Genomic DNA, 27727 nt, shown 5'->3' on the forward strand with positions numbered 1-27727 from the left:
TCTACATTCTCTAATTGTGTAAATGAAATAATGGTGAAGTTTAACAATTCATCAATTTGCTGGGGACCCTGTGGAACCCCCTCAAGGACCCCTGGCGGTCCCCAGACCCCACGTTGAGAACCACTGCTGTAGACCCTATTTTCACCAGAATTAAACTCTGATGTCTGGTATGGTCACTGGCAGGAAATCTCTGACACACAGACGCACAAGTAGGAACAAACTGAAACACAAAACTTGAAGAAGCTGAAGAGCCACTAAGAAGAAATGCAGCTCTGAGGAGTGAGCAGTTTACTGAAGTCACGTCACATGATTGCTGCAGCCCTCAAAATAAAACAGTTACCTCTCGCTGTGACAGCATTTTTAAGATAAATGAGGGAAAAATCTATGACAAGCCGTTACATGGGGAAACAGTGTTGCCCTTGTTTGCTCTCCTCTCCTGTTCTCCAAGCCTGTAACACTGTAGTATCTGTAAAACTATTAGTACCATCTTTGTAGCTCAATTTTATACTGGGTATAGGCGCATTTTTCATATATATTGGTACAAATCTGTTTTAGCACATCAGTATTCATGGCTCGGAGACTTATGCTCAATGTTTGATAATGTATTCATATACTAGTAAGAGTATTAATACCATCTTTTCAGGCTTGCTCAGTTTTTTACTTGGTATTGATAGAGTATACATATCGTATCAGTACAACATATCCATAAGCACATCTTTATAAGACGACTAACAGTTATTGTACTCAATATTTGAAAAGGTTCTACTACAGCTGTTAGGAATTAGTACTAATCAATATTCTCTATTCAGTGCAGTATTTGATTAGGAAATAGTAATCTGTACGAATATATCATTAGGCCATTCCTGCTCCATTAGGAAAACTTTTTTGTTGTTATTATTGGATCTCATTATTATTTCTTATTTGCTTTTGTCTGTTTAGTCTGGAAAGTTCCTCACATGTATGGTTGTTTATGTGTGTCAGGGAGATATATGGGAAAAGGCCTGTGCCTGTTTATACTTGGCACCAAATAGTGCTACAAGCATTTAATCTCCAAACCTAACCTAGACACTGAATATCTATTAACTAACTTTCACACTACTGTGAGTAGCACCTGAAACTCAGTAGATGTTTCAGTGACACATGATAGTCACTTGATAGTAAGTTGAGTATCAGGATTGGACTATCCAAAGTAAAGTATAAAGTATAATAAAGTGTGACTGAAGCACCTTTAATAGAGTTAAAGGAGAAGATACTTATGTCTTTATCTTGTTATATTTTTTTTTAGAAATATACTAAAGTAAAAGTAAAATCCATGACAGGATGACATGAAGTGCTGCTGTTGCCCCTGAGCACCTCATCTCTGACATGTTGCCCCCTGTAGGCTGTGTGTGCAGTTAGCATGAGCCAAGCTCCTGTGTTCGCTGACACTCTGCATGTGGAGAACATCCATCATCCCAACTTGCACCACACTCACAGTTTTTGACAGCAGTCCAAGCATTTGTTCTCCCGTTGTGTTTACAAAAAACGGAAACACCCAAATGCCCGACCAGATGGCGCTAAACGGCGAGAGCCAAAAAAAACATATTTTTCCCCCCTCCGGTATGTGCTTTGCATCCTTATGGCGCTCCTTTTCCCCCTCACTGATATGCATGAAGCCCAGCGCGAGCGGCCTGGCACTGATCTCCCCATCTCCGCCTGGCACCCAGCACTTTAATAATTCTCTCAGTGTAAGAAGGAGGGATCTGACGCTTTTATGCTCACCACCACCCCAGCAGTTTTCTCTCATTAATTTCGTAGCACCCTAGCGAGCGCGTGCCTGTGAGGCGAAGACCTGGGGAGAACAAAAGAGAACTCCCTCTCATCCTAATCCATTTTTTTTGAGTCTAGGTCTAAGGTGAACGTGCGAGCCGTGCATCCTCTTCCCCCCCCAAGCAAAATGAATGTATGATTCTGCCATACCTAGTTCCTATTTAGCGTTACACCCTTGTTATAATTCATAATTCAGGAACATTCAGTGTTAGATTAAATGCATTACAGTACTGCATATAGCTCTGAGAATAAATCATAATTAGCTCTGTGCTTATCCCTAAAAATAGAGCTTTGCTACTGCCATTACCTTTGATGAAAAGATCCTGTCTGAAGTCCTTTAAAAAAATTGGATACAGTAAAAAATATTACATTCCTAATTTTCTATAGCCCTGGGGAACAGAAGATAACTTTTCTTTTTTTTTTTCAAAGGAGCAAAATGATGTGTGTATGATGCTGTAATATAACTTCCATTTATTCTTTTAATTGAGTTCAACTGACTGCACTCAAATGACTCAAAAGAGAGTGAAAGTCAAAAACAGTCTGCCGCAAGCCTGCGCTGATAGTTGTTTCACACAATTACCGCCCACAGATAATTTCCCTGCTTCAGTCACCCTCAGCCAAACTTCAGAGTGAAGTTTCACTCCCGTTTCATTTGAAGCAACTGGATAGATATTTCAAACTGATTACATAACCTTGCATCTCATTTTAAAAGACAAAGCCCGCTTAGTCAACAACAGCTCAGTAGTGAAGCGTAATGCACCACACAGCATGTTTTATGGTGTATTTTAGGCGTTTAACTGACACTTTAATCCTCAGCGACTTACGAGTGCAACAGCAATAAGCTTCAGCTCCTACTAGGGTTTAGCAATATCAATATTTTTAGACTCAAGTCACCGATAGCTGATATTCTGCGCCAATATTTTGTGCCAATACTCAGTATCTTTAAATAAGACCATTTTCATGCCAGAACGTTACAAGTATTCAGTCTTTCCCGCAGAATTTTATTCTTTACCAGGGTGGAAAAGCCTCTGAAACAGCATTTACCCCATCATGTGACACTAAAACTCTCCACTGAAACAAATGAAAATGAAATAACAAAACAAAACAAAACAAAACAAATGAAATTCTTTTAGGGACTTAAAGCCGCTCTTTAAGGCCGGGTACATTAGCTCTTTAAATGAAGAATTCATCTACAAAAAACATAATCAAACAATTGAATGAACAAGTAAAAACAAAGAAAATTTAATTTAATTGCAGGTTTTTTGGACTGTTTTTGTGTCATCATATCAGAGGTGGGCGATATTGACTGTCTGATATCCGATATGTAATAAAAGGCTGATATTGCTGATATATCGGTCTAATTGCTACATCATTAAGGTTACAACCAATCATAAGGAGAGTAAGGGTCGACGTCACGCCTCCCAGACAGCACCTATAGGTGGCAAATATCCCCGTGTTAGCAGAACGATCAGGTATGCACCGCCGGTCTCTCTCCCTACATATTCAGATGAGAGTGGGCTGGCCACATGTAGCACTTGTGAACTGGTAATGAGTGTGTGCTGTGGTGTCATGGCAACAGGCCACCTGTCAACCAGCAACCTTCCCACAACCCACCTGTCATCTGTCAACAACCACAACATCATCGTTTTAACTCAAACACAATCAGCATGAAGGGCGAGTTCAAATTTTTATCGGTCTGCTCTAAAAGCTTCCATTATGATGAAAAGGCAGTAACAATAACAAAAAGATTTTTTCAAAAGCCTCCCCCGCTCCACTAAAATCAAACTGGTCAAAGTAGGATGCAATATGAAGTACTTCACACTGAAATATTGGGATTATTTAGTTTTCACTTTCCCTCCTCTTATTGTACATCTCAAGAATCCCATCAATATTCCTGTTTATTTCAGTTTCATTTGCATTTAACAATATGCATCGAATTCCCTGAAGTGAATGTGCATCTTCAGATGTGCTGCTGCTGCCGCCGCTGCGGTTATTTGGCTTCTTGCCTTTCGCAAAAAGTGCCTCAAAGAACAAGTAGAATCTGAATGGCCCAGCCGGAGTTTCATCCCATTGCATTTGTTTTCTGCCTCAGACTGCCTGATAACCTTCAGACTCCGAGCAATTCCCCGATTCTCTGATTAGAATTCAAGTTCAACTTCAGTTCAAGTTAGGCTTCTGCAACTTCTGCAGACTCGATAAAACATGAAATCTGAGTGGATAAGTGAGCAAACCAGCAAAACATAAACAAACACTCGAAAAATCGAAAAGTAGTCCCATGAACGAACCTCAATTCTTTGGAACAGTTTAGATCATTAGTAGTTAAAGACCGGCCACTGAGCGAACCATACTCCCTAAATAGAAAGAAAGAAAGGCCGTTTTGTATCCTGCAATAGCAATTACGATCGACTTCAGCGTGGTGACAAAGTGAGTTTCACAGGTGATCCATGCAATAGTTTTATTCATCATGCAATTCACAGAATGATATCTTGATATAACTCTATATAGGCCTGTTAGCTCCACTGAAAAACACACAGCCCCAAGTGAAAGAATCCCATCAATATCCGCTAAGATCTTAACACACTTTGCCAAGAGTAAACAGCATTTGTTTTGCTAAAAGAGAGAGGATTCTAATTTAGATATTTTTCAAAATGGATAGATAGCGTCTTGGAAATGAGCGTCTGATGTGGGTCCGGAGGTTTGTGTGTGTGTGTCTTAACCATTATTAACCAGAAACATTAAGTGCACGCATTACTACACAGCCGTAACCCTGGCAGTGTTAGTGCCACCGTCTCCGGGCACAAGAGCTATAAACATTGTATGAAGATTTATTCAGCAGAAAAAAAGTAGCGAGTAGAAAATGGCCAGTAAAAAGCAGGAATTTGAATAGGTTGGGTAAAAGCAAGCCATTTTGATAAAAAAAAAAAAAAAGTTGCAGTACAGCTGGACAAAGACAGAGGGAACAGAAAAAGAGTCTGAGGTAAGTGGCACACACTACGAGCTCCGCAGCCTATTCAACATGCTAATGGGATGCCTGTCCAAGACCGAGGGAGGAAAAAGCAAGGATTAGCAAAACAGATGAGGACCAACTTAAGAGATTTCTCTAGGGACCGAGATCAAGACAAAGACCTAACATCCAGAATTACACACAGAACTACTGATTATCATTGATTTAAAGCTCAATAATCAATTAATCCCAGATGTAGTGCTGAATAATTTAGAGCAGCTCTCTCCAGCTTGGCGCCGCACCTTGCAGAGCTGAACAATAGGGAGTAATCCCATGCAGAAGTCCAATAACCATACAACTATTAAGCTCCCCCCGGCTGCTCAGGGTGCTGCTTAAGCCACACTGGGTCCTCTCTTACAGTAAAGAAGATTTATGGCGGCTCAGAAGAAAATGTGTTATGACCTTAATATGTAAAACCCTCTCGCTCTGACAATGCGGCGCTGCTTCTGGTTTTACAGCAGGCTTACGGTTCCACATGTTCATGCTCGTGACACTACATTATGAAGATGAAAGATGGTGCCGCACGCAAATCAAAACACTTTGAAAGGTGTGACAGGCAGAATAGTGAAGTGATTATTCTTTCTTTAACACGTAATGCATCCACTCATTTGACAAATTTCAATGCCAGATCTCATATATGTCTTTGTTTCCATATATAGAGTAGAGTTTCATTCCAACGTGAGATATCTACTATTTTGAAAAATGAGATCCGTACTCTGGCAAAATGAGTATTGGCATAAAAGCAAAACTCATTATAGAATAATCTCGACATTAGGTTTCTTGAGTCCCTCATTTACAAAATAGTAACATCTTAGAGGATGTAATTATCGGTGCGTTTTAGATACTGAGCAGTGAACATCAAATAACACTACTGAACACAAAGTATGATATGGTAGAACTTCTACTGAGGCAAGCATCCACATTACTGAGACTTGAAAGGCCCCGAAATCCTTGGGAGCTGCATTGAAAGCTGACCAGAAAGTAAACCATCTCATTTCACACGGCTCTGCAGACGCACAAGAAAAACGACACTGAAAGTCTCTCACTGGGATTACGATGATTTGTGTGTCAATGCCTTTAAAAAATCGAAAACAAAATGCGAAGCAATAAAAAGCCGGTTTTCCTGATTTAAAAGAATCCGAAAGCTCCTGTTTGTCGGGCCAAATGACTGAATTATTATTTGTCGCTGGCTGAGAAACTCTTGAGAACAGGCGTTGCACTGTTTGGGAGATGACGGCTTGACAATTTTACAAGCGGATTTTAATACTGCTGCCAAGAGGTGATTGCTTCCCTTTTCACACAGCGTCCTACAACTATAATCTGAAGTGACTAGTTCACATCCACTTGAGAGCTGAACGTATAACAGAACATGCGCATCGCTGACAGAACGCATTACGGCTGATGCTGCACGGAGCGTTACAGCTGCACTTATTCTCTTTTCCTCTGGACACTGATAGGAGATCCATCAGCGTCCGGCCCGCGCCATTAAAGTGCGTTACTTGACATCACAGAATGAATGTTGCTTCACTCCGTGCATTAAAAATCATCCACCATTCTGCATATCTTGCATATTATGTTTCGGCATATCTTGCAGATTATTTATGATTGTGCCCCGCAGTACAGTGAGCATAGAGAACTGTAATTGGCCGAGTCGCGAGTCTTTAGTCAGCCTCGACATCAGAGAGGCGCTTATTCAAGTTTCAAGTTTGTGTTAGAGGGTCCAGGAGGCGTACGGAGAGAGCGAGTCCGCCCCGGCCTGTGAGAGACTTAAAATTCTGCACCTGCTGCACTTAAAATGTCAAACACTGGCTTGGGGAAAGAAAAAGGGAAAGAGTGGGAGGAGTGGGAGGAGAGCAAGTGGTAAAAATTTACAGCGTATACCTGCAAAACAGTCTCATCCCTGACCACAGCGTTCCACATTTCACTCGCTCTCAGGCTCTTCACTTTCACAGCCGACTCCCAGCTTCCTCACACGCACACACACACACACACACACACACACACCAGTACAGTGTGTATCGTCTGCTGGCTGCAACATGCATGATGTGTCAGAATCAGAAACACATGAATCGCTTTTTTTTTTTTTACACCGCTACTTCACACATCTCAACACTTTCTGTGCATATGTATGGCCTGTATCTGGAGACACATTTGCCATTTATATTGCTGTAAATTCACATACTTGATTTCAGTTTTTCCACATTGTTACAATTATATTCTGCAAATACTGATCATATTTTATGTTTTCAGGATCCCACTATTTCATATACTTGAATACTACTATTAAATACTACTATATTTATACACACATACAGTATATATAGCATATATGTCTACACATACCTATATTTATATATATTTATATATCTACTTATATTTAGTTATATATACTGCAAAAATTTAACCTCCATTTGCTACACTGTTTTCCCTTCATATTTCAGCATATTCTCCTTCTAAGTGTTGAAATTGTCAGCAGCATATCCTATTTTATTGTTTTCATTGTTTTACTGTTTTTTCTTTTCCTATTGTTTCTACTGTTTTTTCATTGCCTGCTTTGTATTCTGTTGCTTGTGTAGAGTATATTACAATTTTCTTTTTCCCCGCTGAATCCTATTACTTTTTGCTGCTGTAAAAACCTAATTTCCCCACGGGGATCAATAAAAATTCATCTTATCTTCTTACCCTTTATAAGGACAATATAACTCTTATAAGGGCAGTAAATATGCAAGAATTTATTTTGTTGACACTGGTGAACCGACATAGTGGTGTTACATACTGACACATGCTGGGGTCTTGTGTTATGAGGCAATTTTATCTATTTAGTGTTTTATTTTTCTAGAGCCAAACAGGCGTTTGATCTAATAAGGCTTATTAAACGGAGTCTTACATGACTAGTGATGCAGGTGTGTGTCTGAACATTGTGCCCAGTGGAGCTTATTCAATTGGGTTCAGCAAAGCAGAGCAGAAAATGCATTTACTTCTTTTGTGGCTCCGGGGTACCCAGCATGTCTACCTGCGTTACTGCTCGGCTGCTAGAATACATGATTCCTACGAGCCTGACATGATTTGGTTAGCGTCCACTCTCCTGCAGAATGGAGACGTTATTCACAAATGCTACAGAGAACAGACAGCCACCTGTATGTAAAGAGCTTTCTTTTCTACAAAGAGGTAAACACCATTTGAAAGAAAGTCTCATCTTGCGTTACAAAATTATTGTTGACAGAAAAGTAAAACTCATTTTGTAAAAACATCAAAGTCATTAGCAATTTTAAGATCGTTGCCTAGCAAACAGCAGCATTGTTAATGACTGAATCATCTATATTTCTGAACTACTGAGTGATGAATTTCAAGCATTATTGTTTTTGTAAACATGAATATGTGGAGCATCTGGGAATAAAACCCTTCATACTGAAGATGGAAAACAGATTTAGCAGCGAAGGATAAAAGGATTTTTGCCACTTTCCAAATGGAAATCCAATGGCCAATCCACGTCCCTCCCCCGCTAATAGTTTTGCTAACATCCTCACAGTGTCATTACATCATTACAACATAAATGCAAATGGGCTTTAAGGAACACTGCACGTCGCCTTCAGCTGACAATTGCTTCCCTCCCTCTGCCGATCGGCTCATTTCTCTCTCCGGCGGGGTCAGAGGAACACAGAAAATGGCTGGCCTCTTCCTTCAGAGAGGACACTGAACACTTTTTTGCTCTCCCAATTTGACCGGTTTTGACCCGTCAACGACCGCCCAGAACGCAGGGTTATTTTGGCTTCCAATTTCCAATGGCTTCATTTAATAAGATAATTTCACAGTAATTACAAGCATTCAGCACAGAAATGTAATGTCATTACACGCTTGCTCAGTGACAAATTCTTGGTTTGGATTGAGAGCAACACACTCGGTGTTGATTTTCAAGGCCCTATAGAATGAGAATCGCAGCTTCATGCGGTGAGAAACACCATGAATCCTACTGTTCTCTTTTCTCTTTAACGGCCCATCGTGATAAGCATGAAATTACAGTTATGCGGTGATGCTACGAGCATCGCCGGCTTGTGTTTCAATCTCCTAAACAAGTCAACAATAAGGTTTCTACTATCTACAGTTTCTCCTTCTCTTGACATCCAATACACAAAGCAATTACAGATACAGTCACGTACTACACACTCTGTAAACAAAAGACTTTGCGCTGGTGGAGAGTCGTTTGACATTGAAGCCAACGGCTGCTCTCTGTCACCTCGGGACGCAGATTGCATCAATAAACTAAGTTCAGTGAGCGGTACTTTCTGTCACATTCCCACACTTTTAAGTTTGAATCTTTCGGGGTCAGGGAACAATTTGTACCTCCTGTGTCTGGAGCATCACTCACTCCAGAGCTGCACTGGCAAAAATACACTGTGATACATACTGAGGCTGCAACTGAGAAGAATATCTCCTCCCCTCTAATTGAGATTCGCCCCCTTTTTGCCAAATTACATTATTTTGTCAGATACAGTAACTTGTGGGAAAGATAGTGACGCCCAGAAAAAGCTGAACTCACTTTTAGATGTTTTTCCTCCCTTTGGCTTACTTTGGTATAAAGCATCATTGACCAGCTTGAGCTTGCTGTGTGCAGTTCACCAACGTCTCTATACATGGTTTCTTGGCACTGAAGTCAAAAAATTCAATTTGTTACTTCTCGCAGCCATTTGCGCCCGCCAACGTGCAAAGTTGCCTGGTGCAGCTTTAACAATATACTGCATGTTAATCCGATCGATATTTTTGAGCCTGAACAACTCTCTCCCAAAGCCAAGAAACCAGAGAGCCAAGACTCAAATTTGCAGCGTCATCAAGCGTAAAGTCTGGAGCTGCTCCACAGACAATAAATGGGAGACTGAATTTGTGGATGACCACAGTGTTTTTCTGAGTGTTTATATCAGAGTAAGCTTTTATTCTGTAGCAGCGTTGTCAGTTTTGAACCAGAAAATACTCCCACATCTCCAGAAAATGCCTTTGGGTGCTCTGCCTTTACTCTCTTTGACTGTCTTTCACCAATTCATTCTCTATGGAGCCGCTCCAAGCTTCATACCTGCCAACATTGCAAGAGTGAGTCTCATCTCGCTGTTCATGTTCACAAATATTGAATAGAATCTCCCGTATTTCCTCTAATAGTGGCCCGGGCCTTTATTTACCTCAACTGCAGAGGGTACCAGGCCTTTATTGGAAGCAGGCTTATATTAGAGACAGGCCTTTATTTCTAATTTCCTCTGTTTGATAAGTATATTTGCTCATATTTTAGTACGAAGCCTCCTTGTTTTCTGATCTGCTTCTGTTGGGGTATGTTAGGTAGACGTTTTTTTGTTACTGCAATGTATTACGATAATTACGGTAATCGACGACGGCATGCTCCAGAGACTTCCGCCGGCCGAGCCATCTTGTGGCACTTGTACGTTACTACAAACTACAGTTACAAACAGGCACCAAGAGTTTACTGGTATCCACCGTTGTTTGCATGTAAGCTGAAGCTAACTGAAGCTAACTGAAGCTAAGAATAGAATCTATACAGTTATATCATATCGCCGTTTATTTCGATGCATATGCGCGAGCTCAGTCCACCTGACAGCCCTCTGTTCTGTCGGCGGAGAGAGAGACACAGACGAGCATGGAGGTTTCGGTGCACCGAGGGCTTTCTGCCGATGCTGTCCGGTGTTTCCCGGGGGCACGGTTCCGGCCAGTGCCGATAGCTGGGCGCCGATGTGTTCCCGGTGATCCGGCTGAGATTTCGGTGGGGGTCCTGATGCCGATGTGTCCCCGGGCGTCCGGGGCTTGGATCGGGAGGATCGATGCGGGCCGTGGGCGCGGTGGAGAGGACAGCAGCGGAGAGAGGAGACGGACACGGTCCAGCCATGTACTAGGTTTTGACCTAGTCTTGTTTCCTTTGTTTTTTCCCCCGGCCTGTATTTGAGGCCGGCCTTTATTTGTTCGTGTCGACCACGGCCCCGGCCATTATCGGAGACCCGGCTTTTAATTGACTACCGGCCACTATTAGAGGAAATGCGGTACTAGACCAAGAGGGTAACATGGAGAAACTGTTAAACTTAATGGAGTTTCCCCTTTAAACTGTTTTAGAATGAGGAAGCACTGACTGCCGGGGGTATTAACACTCATATGAAGTGGATGGAGATTATGAAGCACGATTACACAACCGTGACATTCACACTAATAAAAATGGATTTAAAAAAAAACCTCCCCATATATTTGGAGACCCACGAGAGTGGAGCATCTGCTATTAAGCTCATCTGCGATTAGTGTGACTCACTCCTGATGATGAATTGCAGCTCAAATATCCATTTTGGTTCTTGTATCAGTCTGTCACTTAAACCGAGGAATCACAAAGCCCATAAAGGATAATACCGGTGTTTTATTAAGTTTGTGCCAATCATCTAGGTTCCCCCTCTCTTTACACGATTCCTAGTTTGTCTGCACACAGTCAGTATAGTTGGAGATATCAGGGCTTGTTTTCCACCCTTCAGAAGCCATTTGCTGCCATTCATTCTTATACAGTATGAAAAACAACTTCCACAGATGTGAAAATTGCCTGAGCGAGATAATCCATCACAGTAAACATGAAGCCCTGTTTTGGTTTTGAGAGACTCTCTGTTTTATTGTTATTTCATTGTGCCTGAGTTGAGTTGTTTTCATATCAGCGCCGCATTACGTTGCGCTCTGCTTCCCGCCAGTCACCTGACACCCACAGGAAGAAATGTTAGTCTCCTCCAGGAAATAATCCCTCAAAAACATGTCGCCTCTACAACTTTATTGTCACATGCATGTCTTCTTATTTAGGGCGTCTTGGTCGGCAGGGACAGCAGTTGCAGGGTCCGTGTGTGTCTTCTGCGTCAGCGATGTGAATAACAACAACAAATCAAAATAGACATACAGTATGGCTTGGCCCCTCCTCAAGCACGCACCGGCTGTGAACAAGTGCGAGCCAAGTCTTTTTGGGGGAGCGGGCGTCACGACCGTGGGAAGGTACGACACTCGAGCGGTAGGAGGGCCTTCAAACAACAACAACAACGACAACACAGCCTCGGCCCGCTCTTGGGTTTATGAATGCAGAAATTGTTTATTTTGTTTCACTCACCATTCAGCAACCCCTGCTGATATTTACTAGTCGTATTATGCCTCAGGAATGCAGAAATAGTACACATTGCACCTTTAATTTCAAGCTAGTTTTGAAACCGTTTTGACAAGTTTGTATTTTAAAAACGATGAACAATTAGGAACTGTTAAAAAATCTAATTACATACGGCATGCGCTGCAAAATGATCCGGGGAAATGTAAACTAGAGTAGAAAGAAGTAAATGGGCTATAACTCTAAATGACACCGGTATTCTGCTTTGATTAAGGCTGTAAGGAACATGGGAAGGAAGGTTGTAAGGTTATAAGGAAGTAATGCTGCAGCTCAGCTATGGGAAAATCGAAAAAGACACATAGGAAAGAATAGGCACGCATTCCCGGGGACAAATAAAAATGTCCACACTATCACACGCTATCGAAAACAGAGGGAAGGTATTACACCTGCGCGCACACATGCACACACACAGAAACACACACACTGTTGTGAATGAGCAGCTGGCTGGGAAGCAGAGACCCGGGTCACAGCGGCCCAGGTGGCACTGCTGTAATGTGACAGTGTGATTTAAGTGTTCTGTCGTCGTAAGGCCCGTTATCTGCCGCCGCTAACAGGGCCGCGCCGATACGACCCGACAGCCAATGACTGCGGCTCAGGAGGCAGCGCTGATAACGGATAGGTTCAGGCCGTACAACTTCCAGCCACCGTGCGCAATTACATAAAACTCTGAATCATGCGTTTAAACGGCTGTCATATACGTTTAGATCCGGGGATGTAGTGCTTGAGTCTGGACCTCGGCTCCTATTAGATGTCGACTCACTCTTTTTTTTAAGATAATTTTTTGCCGGCGTCCTCATGGCTCGGTAGTCTAAGGCGTGTACCATGTAAGCGAGGCGTCCTGGGTTTGAATCCGGCCCAAGATCCTTGTCCCATGTCACCCCCCCCCCCTCTCTCTTTCTCCCAATCTTTCCTCTCTCTCTACTTTGAACTATGTAATAAAAAGGCCCAAAAAAATAAATAAATAGTAAAGATAGGAAGGATAGGGGTTGGGAGAGAGAGAGGGGGATGACATGTGACAAAGGTCCCAAGCTGGAATCGAACCCAACCACCGAACCACCAACCAAACCAAAAACATATAAAATGGGTGTTTTCTCCTCCAGCACTGCAAACAATTTAGAATTAGAATTTCGAATTTCACTTGTAGTAACCTGTGTACGTAATGAGCCTCAAACTGCTACGCATTGATTAGTTAAATCCTATGCATTGATTAGTTGGAGGTTGAATCGTTTACTACAGAGCTGCTGCAGACAGAGCTACATCTCTGTAGTTTCCTTTAGAAACTCCTTAGCCATTATTTTTACATTTGGAAAGACATAAACACTGTTTTGACTCGGTCTGGACCCCCTTTGTACCTGGTCTTGACAGAATATTTGAATATTTGAATATTTAAGCTATGATTCATATCATCACAGGTTTTTCTTGTCAGCCTCTGCAATTTGCAAATTGCAGAGGCAATTCATATGGTGACTTAGATTTTTATTTGATTAATTGTTCATCTCTAAAATCAACTGGACTCGGTCTTGGAATTGACTTGGCCTCGACTAAGTTGGTCTCGACTACAGCCCAGCCTAGATCATCATAAACCCCCTGAACGACTCCTGAAGTTTAATTTCATCACCTCTGTCCCTCCCCGTCCCATAAAGCTACCTCCGAGCAGCAGAAGCGACTGAGTTTCCTGACAGATCCGTACGTGTCGCTGTGAATTACTGGCCGAGAGCCAGCCGGTCAGCCGGCAAGTCAGCCGGCAAGCCAGCCGGCAAGCCAGCCAGCCAGCGCAGTGTTCCGCCTGATCAGCAAGCGGCAAGCTGAGGCAGCGCGTCTGCTAGGCTGCTCACGGCAATCTGGATAATTAGAGTTGGGTTCGATCACTGTTCCGTCTCTGGCAAGCCGATGATTATCCCCAGCACCGTGCTGACAGTAACCCAGCGAACACACACACACAGACACACACACACACACACAACTGGGTGAAAACAGACTGAGGGCTCAAGTCAGAGTGTTTCAATTTGTGCCAAATATTTACAGTAGATATTGTGTTATGTTGTTGTGAAGAGATAAAGAAATCTTGTTTGTATAGCTAAATGGCAGACATAAAGAGCTGTAGTTTATATTTTTAGAGTGATACTGAGTTTTACACAGTATATGACCATACCGAACAAACCGTGACTGCTGCCATTGAGGCCAATTTATAGGACTGTTACCATGGATACTAATTATCCGTCAATACTGGAAGACAAGCAGTCAAGCTTCAGACGTACACAAACAATGACCGACAGACGGGGAAACAGAAAGATAGGACGGACCTCTCAGCACTCATCACATTTTCATTAGATACGGTTCATTGTTGCACCTCGAGTTTGGTCTCTGTTACCAATCAGTAATGATTGAAGCGCCGCATCACACCCAGGAGCATTATGTCCTGTAATGAGATTCTTCTCCCCGAGCGTCCATCCCTAATCCCACATCTCTATCTGCGCTTCACGGGCCTCAGGAACAGCTGAGCCAGGCTGAACATGCACGCTCTACATGAAATTCAGTGTTAACCCTGCCATCTTGAATAAGAACTAGACAATGGAGCTGAAATGGAATGGATGCTATGCCTATTACTGAACATGTTAATCCTCTTAAGAAGTTAAGAGAGGTCTTGATGACATGTGGGAGCGGCTGGGGTGTGGAGCCCGGTGGTAATGAGCGGAGGCTAGGCGGAGAAATGAGGTTCATCCTAAACAATGGCGGGACTAGAGCCTGCTTCTCATAGTCATTAACCTGCAACTCTCTTTGGGGGACTGAGAGAAAAAAAAAAAACAGACCAGTGTAAGTGGGTGGGTCTGTCTTCAAATTACAGCGTGCAATTTCAACAGATTTTGTCGCCAAATGTCTCCAACAAACGATTAATGATGATAAATCTTCACGAAACCACTCCTCCTCAAACTTTCCAAGCCATCCTACATGGATCTGCGGCTTGAATAATTTCCTCATTTTTCATGAGCAGCTGAAGAATGTGCCAACACGCTGTCAGTGAAGTTGTGATACCAGCTGCAACTCGGGTGTTTAGAGAGACTGCCAGAATCATGCTACCTCATTAACCGGATTTTCCCCAGACCAACATTTGGCTGATGTCTACAACCCAACCAGCGCGTGCATCTGAGGCGTCTCATCAAAGCTTCTCTTTAGAAATGGCCTCCAGCGCAGTGTAGAGCCTCTTCGGGGGGAACGCTAAGTAACTCACTTTGATAACACTTCATGAAAGGGGGGCTCTGAGGCGAGGAAAGCAAAGAGCATCGAACAGAGCATCAGCATCGATAAGGTCAACCGGATCGATATTACACCGGAGAGCACAACACAGAATGTCAAGGTACTGAAGGGTAAACATTTGAAAACTTTGTCAGAGTAAAAGAAATGGAGGTGCGAAAAAACGGGGGAGCAAACAAACAGAGAGAGAGAGACTGGGACTGACCTGTCTTTCCCCGTCTCCTTCTTGAAGATCATGTCGCAGTAGTTCATCCTGTCCTCCGTGGTGACGAAGATGCGAGCGTGGGGGTAGTTCTCCGCCGCCTGCCGCAGCATGTTGTACACGATGCCCTTGCCGTCCTTCCTCATGTTCCTCAGGGGGCCCCAAACCACGTAGACCGTGTCGTTGCCCTGGCCGAAGAAGTACTGGGGCTTCTGCAGCAGCAGGGGGACGCTGGTGTGGGAGACGACCCTCAGGGTGGTGCGCCGGCCCACGTCCTGCTCGAAGCCCCGCGTGGGCGCGTTGTTCATCCGCCAGATACAGGAGGAGCGGTCGATCTGCGGCCCGGCGGCCTGTCCCAGCATCTGGCCGGAGCTGGACACGATGCTGCAGAGCTCGCAGTGCAGCTTCAGGGGCTGGAGGAGAGGGAACATTTCAATAACATTCAATAATGAATCTCCGCAGGGAAGCTCTCTTTTTACTTTCCCCACGCCACAGGGAGGTCAGAGGTCAGGCTCAGCGACAGAGCAGCAGCGCTGGAGCGAGAACTGATTCAGTGTCTTGCCCAAGGACACTTCAGCATGGCGGATGCTTGCCGATATAAGGGCATGAACCTGGGCGCTCCAGTTGAAAAGCGGCCCCTCTACTCACTGCATCACCCTGCTGCCAAAGATTTGAGAGTTAAAGGAGCATTAAGTAATCTGTGACTTTTATCGACCTCTATCGGTGAGCAAAGAAACAACATCGACAGCTCTCTGGCACAGCTGACAGTGGCCTGGAATTGACATTAAAGTCACATGTGCACAATAGAGACGAATAACGTTGCTAAATAGAGCAGAGATCCAACAGAAAAGTAATATATCACAATGTAAAATACTGTAATAATAATAATGTCTTGTCATTTGCTTTTTTGGCTTGTGAATGAGGCTTTTTAGCCTTCATAGAAGAATTATGTGGTTGTACTCCATCGCTCAGCAGCTGAAAATGTGAGTAAGTGGGGGAGAACTGAAGATGTCTTCCAATGGGAGGGGAGTTTTTGTTCCAAAACAGAGTATGAGCTGGAAAGTGAGTTGAAAGCCAGAAATCTCAGGACCTGGCAAACTTATTGTTGAGTCATTGGTATCGATCAAAATCCCAGCAGATATATTATGGTCATTTTGTACTATGGGGCAGTAAAAATCTGACTTATTGCACCTTTAAGAGTTTTGTTCCAAAATGAAATATCCCCCATTTGAAAAAAGTTACTTAGAAAATGACTGCTATCACAAAATTAAAACATAGGCTGCTGTATTATGGTAGTTTTTTTAGGATAGTAATTAACTTAAGTCCTTGGTTGACAAAATTATAAGTTTAAAGACTGGCTCCACTATGTTTCAGATATATTGAAGTGTTTCTTCAAAAATACATTACATGCTATGATGTTACAGTTTATGACACTACAGTTAACATAATATAATAATACTAATAATACTGAAGTGATGTTTTGGCAAGTGGGTAGCATGACCAGAACAAAATAATGCATTTGGTAACTATCTATAAAGATATTCATCAGGGTTTTACAGCCCTATATAATTTTCATTTATTTCCTAAGATTAATGTCAGTGTGCTCAGAACTAACATTGATTAAGTTAATTGAATGTGGGCGCTCTGAGGTCACAGCAGTCACAACACACCAATGAAGTTTTGTTCTCAAAATGACAGTGTCTTACTGCAGCAATGCGGAATGGAAAAACATGGAAGTTGCGTCATTCATCTACACTTTACTGAAGCAAGAGGATTTGTAATGAACCCTCAATAATTGCTCTTAGCTACGCTTTGCCAAGGGAGGAAGAAAGCCCTTTCTGACTCTGAAATGGGAGATTTACCTAATTGGAGCTAATATGCTTGGTTTGTTTTGATGAGATTAAACTTACTTAAGTGAATGAATGCAAGAGAAAGTTAGAAAAGAACGAAAGAAAAATCCCGGTGTCAGGACTAAGCCGCGCTTGATCATTTGCTTAATGGAGAATAACACTAATGTCACTGGTTTGAATACAAATTGCATTTGTGCTGCATTATGGCCAACTGTTTAGGCAGCGTAACATGAAATGGGCCTGGAAATTCCCTTCTTGCATGTTCTGCATTCAATCAACAAACAAGAGCGCTTTAGTGTGCAAACACAGTGCAATCCAACAAATTGTATTACAGCTATATGGCGTTGGTTTCCTAAGGTTCCTGATTAGCTCCGTGTTTCCTTTATCATCAGTCACAGCTGTGCTCGAACTGAGCCCAGTGGCTTAGAAAGGCGCCAATGCAAAAACGGTGTTGATTTTTCAGGAGGCATAACTCTGCGGAATACTTCACGAGAGCAACGTGCGTGGCACTCGCTCCCGTACAGGATTCAATCACGGGCTAAAAAATGATCTCTGGTCCGGGGCTCGTACCTCTCCATTTACTGGTTGGTTGAAACACACATCACTGCAGCCTTGAGCTGTCAGCGGCTCGTCCATTAGCACCCGCTCCCCTCAGCCCGGCTCATAACTCCATCACGCCTCTCAGCACATATAGATTGGCTGGGCTCTATAGGGAACGCTGGCTGGCTGGCTGGCTGCAGGTTCTGTTAACCCTCTGTGGCTGTGGAGGTTAGACACACAGGCTTGGGACTGGAAACCTGATGTTGAGCTGCTCTTGAGCAAGGCACTTAACCCAACGGCTCAGTGGCAAACAGGAGAAGGCCGAGGCTGTACTTGAATGTGTATGACTGTATGAAGCAGGGAATTGATCAAACAGAGCGTGTGATCTCAGTCAACTTTCCCAGGATAAATTAAGGTTAATGAAAAAACCAAAAAAGAGCATCATAGTAGTTTGAAATCACTAAAATCAAAGTGACATGATCCTTTTGACTGTACATCTTTCAGAAAAAGAACAGTTCTTAGTTTCCCAAGAAAACTCTGAACACTTTTCTAAAAAACACTGATCAGATTAATAAAAACTAACTAACTAGGAACCCTACTGGAACCCTTATTTTTTATTGAGTGTGTAGGGCTGGAGTCTAGCTGATCTTAAACCCTGGCACTTCCTCCTTTAACTGTTATGTCCTGTAAATCAATAAAAGGTTATGACCCCACCCACCAAAATGTGACTTTCTGTCACAATTCATACCCAAGAGGTTCATGTTCATGACGGTGCTGTTTCAGTGTGGCATGCACTAATCGCAAGCAGAGTGCACTTTTATAATCCCAATAATGTTGGCCCTCGCTAATAACCACAAAATCTACTCACCACATACTGCAAAGCCTCAGATTTTAAAGCATCAACGTGTTAAAGTAGGTTATTTAAAAAAGCAGGCTTAATGCCGAGGACACGCTCATCATTAATTTATAGCATTGGAGAGTGCATTTAACCTTGACGTTCATTAAAATGCTCCAAACACGATTTATTAATGAGCAATAATTATTACATTAACGTGCCAAGCGCCCGTGTAACATGCCTCCCTGGGACATAACAGTCCTTCTGTGCAAAAATCCATTGATTAGCTTTAGCTGTCCAGCTTTGAAAAATGCAGCAGACCAGCCTTTAATTCCAATTGCCTTGCTAATGTCAAACATACTATATTAAAGCAAAAATGCAATTTACTTCTGAAATGCCATCTCAGAGAGACTAAATGGAAGGAACTGAACAATTGCTTTAAGTTAACAACCTTTTTTCTGATCAGTGTTTTTCTATCATAAGGTCATTTTGAACTATCTGGCTAGCAGATTTCTCATTAAAATTATCAACAAAGCAAGCCAGACATAAAAGTACTTTCGCCCATGTTGGCCATTGTTTACATTTCAAAGGGCCGGAATTCAACATTTTTGAGTCGAAATGAAAATATTGAGTTTCTGTCTCAGTCTGTGATGGACCAGAGGCTCGAATGCAACAGCTCCAGAGAAGTGTCACAAGACAAATGTATTCTATTTCTCCTGTAAAGTAGAGTAGGAACAATTTATCACACGCAGAGACAGACTCAATCAAATCAGGAAAATAAGGCAGACCATTCGCACGCCACTGGGTTATGCATTATACATGCTCCAGAGAGGCTTATAGCACCTCAAATGACACCTCACCGTGGATCAAGCAAGATTGCCTCACTGTCCGGGAGAAATATTACCGCTTCTTAAGGTGTTGCTGTGTGCTTAACAGAGGTTGACAACTCACACAGCAGGCTTTCACTCTGGACGTAATCGTTTACGACACCTGACACAAGGGTATCACCTTGACCGGCACGCCGCAATTCTGTCCGTCCCTCGTCAGACATTTGGGAAGCATGCAGAGCGCTGTTGACATTCACCTTCAGGCCAATCACTGCCCCTTCTGATTTGCCGTAGAGAACTCACCGGAAGGGAACTTGAGCCGAAAAGAGGCCTAATTCCGCTGTAGCTGCCAGTCTTTCATATGATTTACATAAATCTCCGTGGGGAGCGGGCAGAGTGATTTAAGCAGGCTTGTCTGGACCCAGAAGGAGGTGCAGACGTAGAGATTGGTGTAATGCGTGATTGCCTCTGGGCCCATGTTGTGTGGATGAAACTCTCCGGAGGCGGGGGATGACGCTCTGCATTAATCTGCCAATACTAGCCTGCGGAATATAAGGCATCCACTCCTCGTTAAGGAGGAGCGCATCCAGTACGACTCTAGATGTAGACGCGCCGCCGCCCGATCAGAGAGAGCACGATATGCGAAACGCTCATTCTCTGTCAACTGGAAATGTTGCATGCGTGTCTCTGCGTGCGAAATATATACGATTTTCCTGTGTGACGATCCAATATCCACCACTACGAGTACAATTTCAATTTTCGCTGCCTGCCTCCCCAAACAACAAACACGCGGCTCGGTTTTACATTTTGATGTGGTGGGAATTAAATGGCTTTGATATTTCAATTTCCATAAATTGTGCGGGGAATATACAGCGCAGAGCTGTTTGAAGGCAGAAGAATAGGATCATGGACATGGGTGTTTGGAATTACAAAGAAATAATGCACACCAGAGACATCAAACAGGGCTTTTCAGACCCATCACAGAAAACCTGATATAATGAATAAAGAAAATCCATTAGGAGCCACTGCTTTTGTGTGAGCGCATTTGAATGAATTTTTAGTATCAAGGTGAAACAGTGTGATCGTAGGTTAATGCTAATAGAGGGTTATAAAGTGTGCCTGTATCATAAAAGAAAAGGTTACCTGTATATGACATAAATCAGGAAGCTCATTCTAATATGAAAAATGTCTAAAGGCTCGCTGTAAAAAATGAGAAGTTAATGCCGTCATCTGAAGTCGAGTCAAAACCTATTTGAGATCTAATATCAGTGAGTGAAATACTAGAATAGGTGTGTGTGTGTGTGTGTGCGTGAGTGTGTATAAGCTAGAAAAGGTGTGTGTGTGTGTGTGTGCGTGAGTGTGTATAAGCTAGAAAAGGTGTGTGTGTGTGTGTGTGCGTGAGTGTGGATAAGTGTGTAAAAACCATTTTAGATAGAATATACCTTAAACACTATAAAATGTGTTTGTGTGCATGGCTATGTATGCGTATGCTTATGTGCATATGTATGTGTGCGTGAACGTGTTTGTGAACATGCATGCTTGTATGTGTGCGTACATGTGTGTGTGTGTGTGTGTGTGTGTGTCCCTCACTTCCTGTTTGGGGATGCTGATGTAGCCCAGGTGGGGTTTGAAGGCCTTGTGCGGCTGCTTGGAGAACATCCAGTGGCTGCTGAACGTCTGGCCGAACACCGGCTGCAGGAGGAAGTACGGCTTCTCCGAATAGTTCACCACGACCACGAAGAGGGAGACCGCCACGACCAGACTGGTGGCGATCAACGACTTCCTCTGTGGAGCGAGAGAGAGAGAGAGTGAGAGAGAGAGAGAGATGAAGGATGCTGTGAGGACCCCATCACACTTCTGCCAAGTTTGAGAAATACAGCAACAGTAGCCTAAACGTAACCATACATTCACACAGGAAGCCTCGCCTCGCTTTATTCGCATGAATTTAATTACTTGATTTGAAAAATAAGCACCGAAATAGAGGCTTTGAAGTTTAGCGTCACAGATCTCCTAGCAAGCACAGCTGCCACCATCATGGAGGTCCATTAGAGAACTGGCTGTGCGCACATAATGGCTAAATATATAACAACCAGGCAAGAAAAGGAAATATATCTGTAAAAGATGGCTGTGGTGTGCATGTCAATTCAGTAATCTAAGTTAAGTAGATCTTTAATTATCACCTTTCAAAACCGTAGCTAGAGAGTGCTTCATAAAAAGAGAGAGGGAAAAAGGTAAAAGAATAAAAAAAGAATACAATACATATATAAATACATGAGCATGTTTAAAAAACTGCCGTACAATGCAAACTAGGAATACAACAGTACATACAGTCCACATTATTCAATTAAAAGGTCACATTAAAAGTGAATAGTCAGATGTTTCTAGATTTTGTATTGAGAGTCACTGTGTGCTGTTGTGTCTTTGGCCCAGTGGTCTTTACTCCAAATGAGTTGTAGCAGAAGAGTCAGCTCAACTTGAACAAATGGCTGGTCTTTGGTATTGTGAGCTAGCTAACTAGTCAGCAAGCTAACTTAGCAAAGAAACCACGCGACTACTAGCTCCTACTAACGCTAGCTTCTACTTGATACGTTAGCTAGTGTGCAAGTGTGTTTACAACAAGACGGCGATGGTTAGATAGATTTGCTAGCTAACAAGCTAACAACAAGTCATTATCTAAATCAAATCAACCATGTCTATTGAATTCTGTTGAGATGGCCGAGTTGTATGTTATACGCAATCAGCTCTTCACGGCCATTGTGCCCCAGAAGCTGCAGACCTCCACTATGGCCGCCAGAGAGTTCAGTCGACAACTGAAAGCGCTCTATAGGCCGACGACACTCACACAGCTTTGATGCCACCATTTTGAGAAAGCAGCAGGCTACAGTCCCTGCTATTATGAATTGTGGTTTTGGTTGACATCTTTCTTGATGATGCAATGTAGATTTCTTGAAACTGCATTATATTTTTTATTCCGTTATGCTTGCATTTTAATCCTTTATCACCCGGTTTGGCACTCACCACAACAAGTGTCTTCTCTGGGGAGTCTAGATTTTATAAACTTGTGTCATTGGCCATGCAGTGCTGCATTCATATTGTGGCAGTGAGCAGTATGCGAAAGACAGCAAACCGGATGTTCATGTTTTAGTTCAGTAGGAGTATTATGGTAAAGACTCGCAGAAAGTGCCGCCGATGAATCCTGCAGAGGCAACTTGGCAACAAAAGTTACATTTTCCCAAGTTTTACCTCCTGTAGCGCACCAGATGTTGAAAGATCTGGCAAAAAGGATGTACGCACATATGTTTGTCCACCTGCACATCTTGTCTCCGTTCCAATTAAGGTAAAATAGTGACTAAGCAACTCTTCTAACTGACCTTTTGACCCACGTTCCCAACTTTTCCAGGAGAAAAAGATGTACCATCAAATCTGGTGTGCCTGAGCTGTTCCAGTTCTCTGCTTGGCTCATTTATATAGCATTTTGAAATTAAATGAGACTAGTGCAGTGCCCGTTCAAAACATGCCCGATTGCTTGGCCTCCGGTATTGCTGCTTGCAGCTTTCTCGAGAACCGCTCATCCAAACAACTTCACACTCGACACCGCGCTTCCAGTCGCTTGCTTTGAGCCCCGCTGCTGCACAGAGCGCTGTTCGCTTGTTTATTCAAAGTTTATTAATATTGAACGTGTCGCGTGTCCAATCCGACACTGCACGTCCTTAGATCCCCAGCAATACACCCGGCAAGTGTGAAGTAGATTGGACGAACGGTTCTCGAGATATGCGAAGGACACAGACAGACAGTATGTGTATTATAGTATGATATTGAAAATGAACACAATAGTATTTAACAGATCAGTTTTTAATATATAAATGCACATTGAATGCTTAAACCTTGAACCTCTCTTAAACCTCTTGTTCAACTTCTTGATCAAAATCACCATGGCAACATTAAGGCAGTTTGCCGTTGATTGACATCATGTGATGCTGACCAGTTTGTCTTTTTTAAAGCCACAATCTGAACATCTACCAGTGTTACAACCCAGCTCATGTAGGCCGTAAACAAGTTTAGTTTAGTTTAGTTTATTGAGTTTATTTATATCAGGGACCATGTACAAAATACATTCATCTCAAACAAAGAGAGAAGATGCTTTGTACCAGATTTAGCTGCTAGCTAATTTCCATCTGTAGTCCCTGGGCAGGTGAACAGAAACAAAAGGGAGACATACGCCAAAGTAAAACTTAACACAGTAGTGGAGCTGCTCAGTGGCAGTAAAAGTAAAAATGTGTGATTGTAGAAGACTGTGATTGTACTGCACATCTTACAGGTATAAATACATGTAACTGTATCATTGAGAAGCAGGGAGGTGCTGAAAAAACATCCTTCCGCATGTCCAGTAAAAAAGGCTTCTGTGGATAAATAAAGATAAAAAAAAAAGAGGTACTCAACTCATAATAAACCACGTGGAAAACATCTTACTCAAGACTCTTCAGTATTAACTACCTATTGAGAGAGAGAGACAGGAGCGCTCTTTCTTCCATGGGCAACCGTTGCTGAAGAGAGGCTTTCTGATACAGAGAAAAGTTAGGGTTAAATTCAATCAGCAGTTTTTCCATTCAACACAGATGATTCATGCTAGCCTCTTTTCTTCACTCCAGATCTATTGAGTGCCCAAGCGTTTATTAATAGTATGAAGGAACCGCTGAGAGCCCCTCCCTCCCCTTAGATAATCCATTTGCAGAGATGAACACTTAATCTCTGTTCACTGAGAGAACGAGAGAACTTCTACTTTTCACTTTTTCAAACAAGACCGAGCCGTCATACTTCAAAACGAAAAGGCTGAGCTGGCACACAGTTGCAAAGTTGTCATCAGTTTTTATCAGAATCAGAGGATTAGGGACCTCGTCCACTTTGAACAAATATAATAATCTACTTTTCTGTTTCAGCATCTCCAACAATAAAGCAACAGCCGGAGCATCATTGTTTCATACGTTGCTAAACAGCAAAATGATCGTCTGGAGGTAGGAGGTATTACGACTTGGCAGAAAGCTCTGGGAGCTATGAATAATGGATAAGAGATAGAGGACGGGGAAAGGTCTCACAGAGGAGACACTATTGGCAGGGTAGAGCTGGAGATCAATGCACAGGAGAGGGAGCGAGAGGGAAAGAGAGAAAGAGACAGAGGGATGGGGGGGGGGGGAGGGGGGGGGGAATGAGCCTGACTGTGGTGTGCTACAACATCTTAGAGCCTGAGGTGGTGATAAATTTCAGAGGAGTCGGAGGCTTTTTTGAGGAAACTTCAATAACGTGCTGCTAATCTAACAGACAACACGGGTGGGGAAACTCTGGATTTTAGGATGGTGGTGTTTCGCAGATTCTTTGAAGTTATCTGATGGCAAGAAGATTGGATGTGGTGCGCAATAATGGTGAAGCCTGACAGCCAAAGCGCATGCACCAACACCAGCTCTGATCTCCAACATCAAAAGTCCCAAGGGAAGGGCCGGAGGCTCCGCTGCTCAGAGAAAGATCAAACATGGGGGATGGATGAAAAAGACGGCGACCATTTGCTATCACATTTTACCAATTGCATGTATGTTGCATCACATCATTTCATGGCATTACAATCCATCTTTGATCACAACAGAGGGGCCTCAACTTTGATCCGGCATAAAACAGCACAAAGAGGACATGCGGGAAATGCTCTATTGCCGCTCTATTCTTGAGGTATTTTTCTACCTCACAAAATAATAGATGTCACTATCCTGAAAGGACAGGCAGTCCGTCATCACGAAAAAAATAGCAGGTCGTTCCCTGAAAATGCGCTGTAATAGCTGGTCATCAAGAGCCCATTATAGAGCATGGAACCAATCCCTTATACAGCAAGAGAGTTCTTCAGGAGGAAGGAAAAAAAAAAGCCCTCGCCTCAGTCCGCAGTGCTGCAACATCCATCTGTTCTCGTGACAAATAAGAATGAGGACAGAAAATTTCCTTGTCTCCTTCAACCTCAATCTGGCCACAAATCACCGGGGAAATGATGTGTCAAAGTCTGGAGGCGATTGGAGGGCTTGGAGGGGGCGTAGCGGGCTCTGAACTTCCCCCAGCTTGAATGCGAGACTCACGACTCCTCTCCTCGTTCCCTCATCCATCAGGGTAATCACGAGTCGGCTTGTGGAGCATTTGACAGAAAAGTTGTAAGACTTGATGTTGATGTCAGAGCAAGGGGAAGAAGTACAATAGGGGAGGGAAGAGGAGAGGAAATGGGGACCATTACACCATGGGGGGAAGTGGAAGAGTGGCCATAAAGTTTCCACATAAAAGCTTTCAGTCAATGTTAAATCATTTGGCTTGAGGAATATGACTCGATATGCAGCTTCAATTACCTTATTTGTGACCATCAGATCAGACAATGATAGCCATTAACTGCAGTACCACTCCATGTTTCTAGCCAAGGGACGTTTCAGTTAACACATACCAACCAAAAGCTTTGAGGGGCTATTTTCGGAGGCGCTAAAACCCACTCTGTGAGGGTATTGATCTTGGTTCACAGACAGAGTGTGTGGGATCATTGGGACTCAAGACACGGGAGGGCCATAATTCTCCCCAGCCAGCCAGCCAGCCAGCCTGTGTGACTGGGTTTCATATAGACTTATAGAAGGAAGAACTATCAGGCAGATATCGATGGCCACCTCATCCATTTGTAGTGATGACCTTATTGAGATGGTCAGTTATGGAGAAATTGAGCTCGTGGGAATAGATAGCGTGTTCAGTATCAGCGTATTACTTTCTTACTGTGGTGTTTTTTTTTCTGCTCCCCGCTTTGAAACTGTCTCCATTGTCTGAAAATTAATCTTTAACCATTATTCTCTGAATGTATCACTGCGGCAATTTGCCTGTTTTATGAGGACAGAATAGGCAATAAATCAGTGAATTACAAAATGATCAACAAGTAATGCCCCATCCACTTGGATGATAAATAGAAAACTCAAAGCAAATTAGCCATTTATTTCCCATATATTGTGCAATCAAAATTTCACCTCCATCAGTCACTATCAAGGCATGAAAAGAATACAATTTCCTCAAAACACCAGTGCGTTTGCTAACACTTCAGTTCAGTAAACAACGGGGCCATACTGTATTTCATTCCAAAAGCTAATCGCGATGGGTATTGAAATAATGAGAGCTCAACCTGAAGAAAATGGCTCATGAAAAAACATATCTGGTAGCTATTTTCGAGTGCCTCCAGGGCAATGGCAAAAAACAGAAAATTACATTTGCATTGCAAAAACGCTACCTCCCTGGCACCTGATTCCCACCACCACGGTCCAGCGAGCAGTTAAAATCCAATTTCAATTAATCAGGCATTCGAGAAAATATTTACCAAGTCTCTCTCTCTTCCTCTCTCTCGCTCCCTCTCTTATAAGCCTTGGTGTTGTTCTCCAGGGCAATGAAACGGGAGCATAAACAAAAAGCCACTCTTGTGATCGAGTGGGTTTAGACACATTACTTCATTTGTATCATATTTCAGGCAAGGTCTCCCTTGGAAAGTCATTCGAGTACAAGATAACAAACTATTCCTTTTTCCCAGGAGGAGATAAACTGTTGGGTGCTGGTACAAGGGACAAGTTCCCTTCACAGTTTCACCCAAAGGAGATAATGTTTTAACAAGAAATGTGTAAGAGAATTAATAAAGTTATAGATGTTATGGCATATAGGTGAAGATGAAGAAAACTGATTTATTTCACTCATGAGCTACGAATCCCTTGGGTTTTTGTTTAGCTCACATGCACAAATTTGTTACTCTTTCTCTCCTTTCTATTTCTGTTTCATCATTTCACTGCATAAATAAACTGAACTAGAGCTACACTAATGCAGAGGCATAGCAGCGTATCTCTGCACCGCCTCCATGCATAGCCCATTCATTCCAGGCTTGAAGGACAGATGCTGATATTCCAGCAGCATGAATGAGCGAGCAGCAGCGCCGCAGCACAGTTCATGACTCGACCGGGAGCTTTGTGGTGTGCTGATCCCTGCCGAGCCCAGCAGAGGGGGTAGTCCCCTCACACAGCTGTCCTGCGGCTCCCAGACGGGACCAGCAGAGCTCAGGGAGGAGGAGGAGGAGGAGGAGGAGGAGGAGGCTGTGTCTCGGCTTGCTGCTGCTTCACATCTTAAAAGGATCTTTGGAGTTCTTCTGTCTAATCCTCTGGTCTGGAGGAAAGCCAAACATCCACTCCTATTGCTATGCTTTA

The 27727-nt window shown here is 43.0% G+C and overlaps 1 protein-coding gene across 2 annotated transcripts in view; it reads right to left on the reverse strand.

The window, feature by feature from the left end:
- st6galnac3 (ST6 (alpha-N-acetyl-neuraminyl-2,3-beta-galactosyl-1,3)-N-acetylgalactosaminide alpha-2,6-sialyltransferase 3) overlaps positions 1–27397 on the reverse strand; it is a 36458-nt gene extending 9061 nt beyond the window's left edge. The window contains exons 1-3 of one of the 2 annotated variants that reach the window (XM_071924368.2): positions 27378–27397; positions 21081–21273; positions 15442–15851 (exon numbers count right to left, since the gene is read on the reverse strand). In XM_071924368.2, the coding sequence (XP_071780469.1) occupies positions 15442–15851; positions 21081–21273; positions 27378–27397 (623 nt within the window). Of the gene's footprint in view, positions 1–15441; positions 15870–21080; positions 21274–27377 lie in introns of those variants that run through there. The other variant, XM_071924369.2, reaches the window with a different exon arrangement.
- Between the last annotated feature and the right edge of the window lie 330 nt (positions 27398–27727).

This window comes from Centroberyx gerrardi, chromosome 13 (genome assembly GCF_048128805.1).
Source record: "Centroberyx gerrardi isolate f3 chromosome 13, fCenGer3.hap1.cur.20231027, whole genome shotgun sequence".
In the NCBI taxonomy this organism is placed as follows: domain Eukaryota; kingdom Metazoa; phylum Chordata; class Actinopteri; order Beryciformes; family Berycidae; genus Centroberyx; species Centroberyx gerrardi.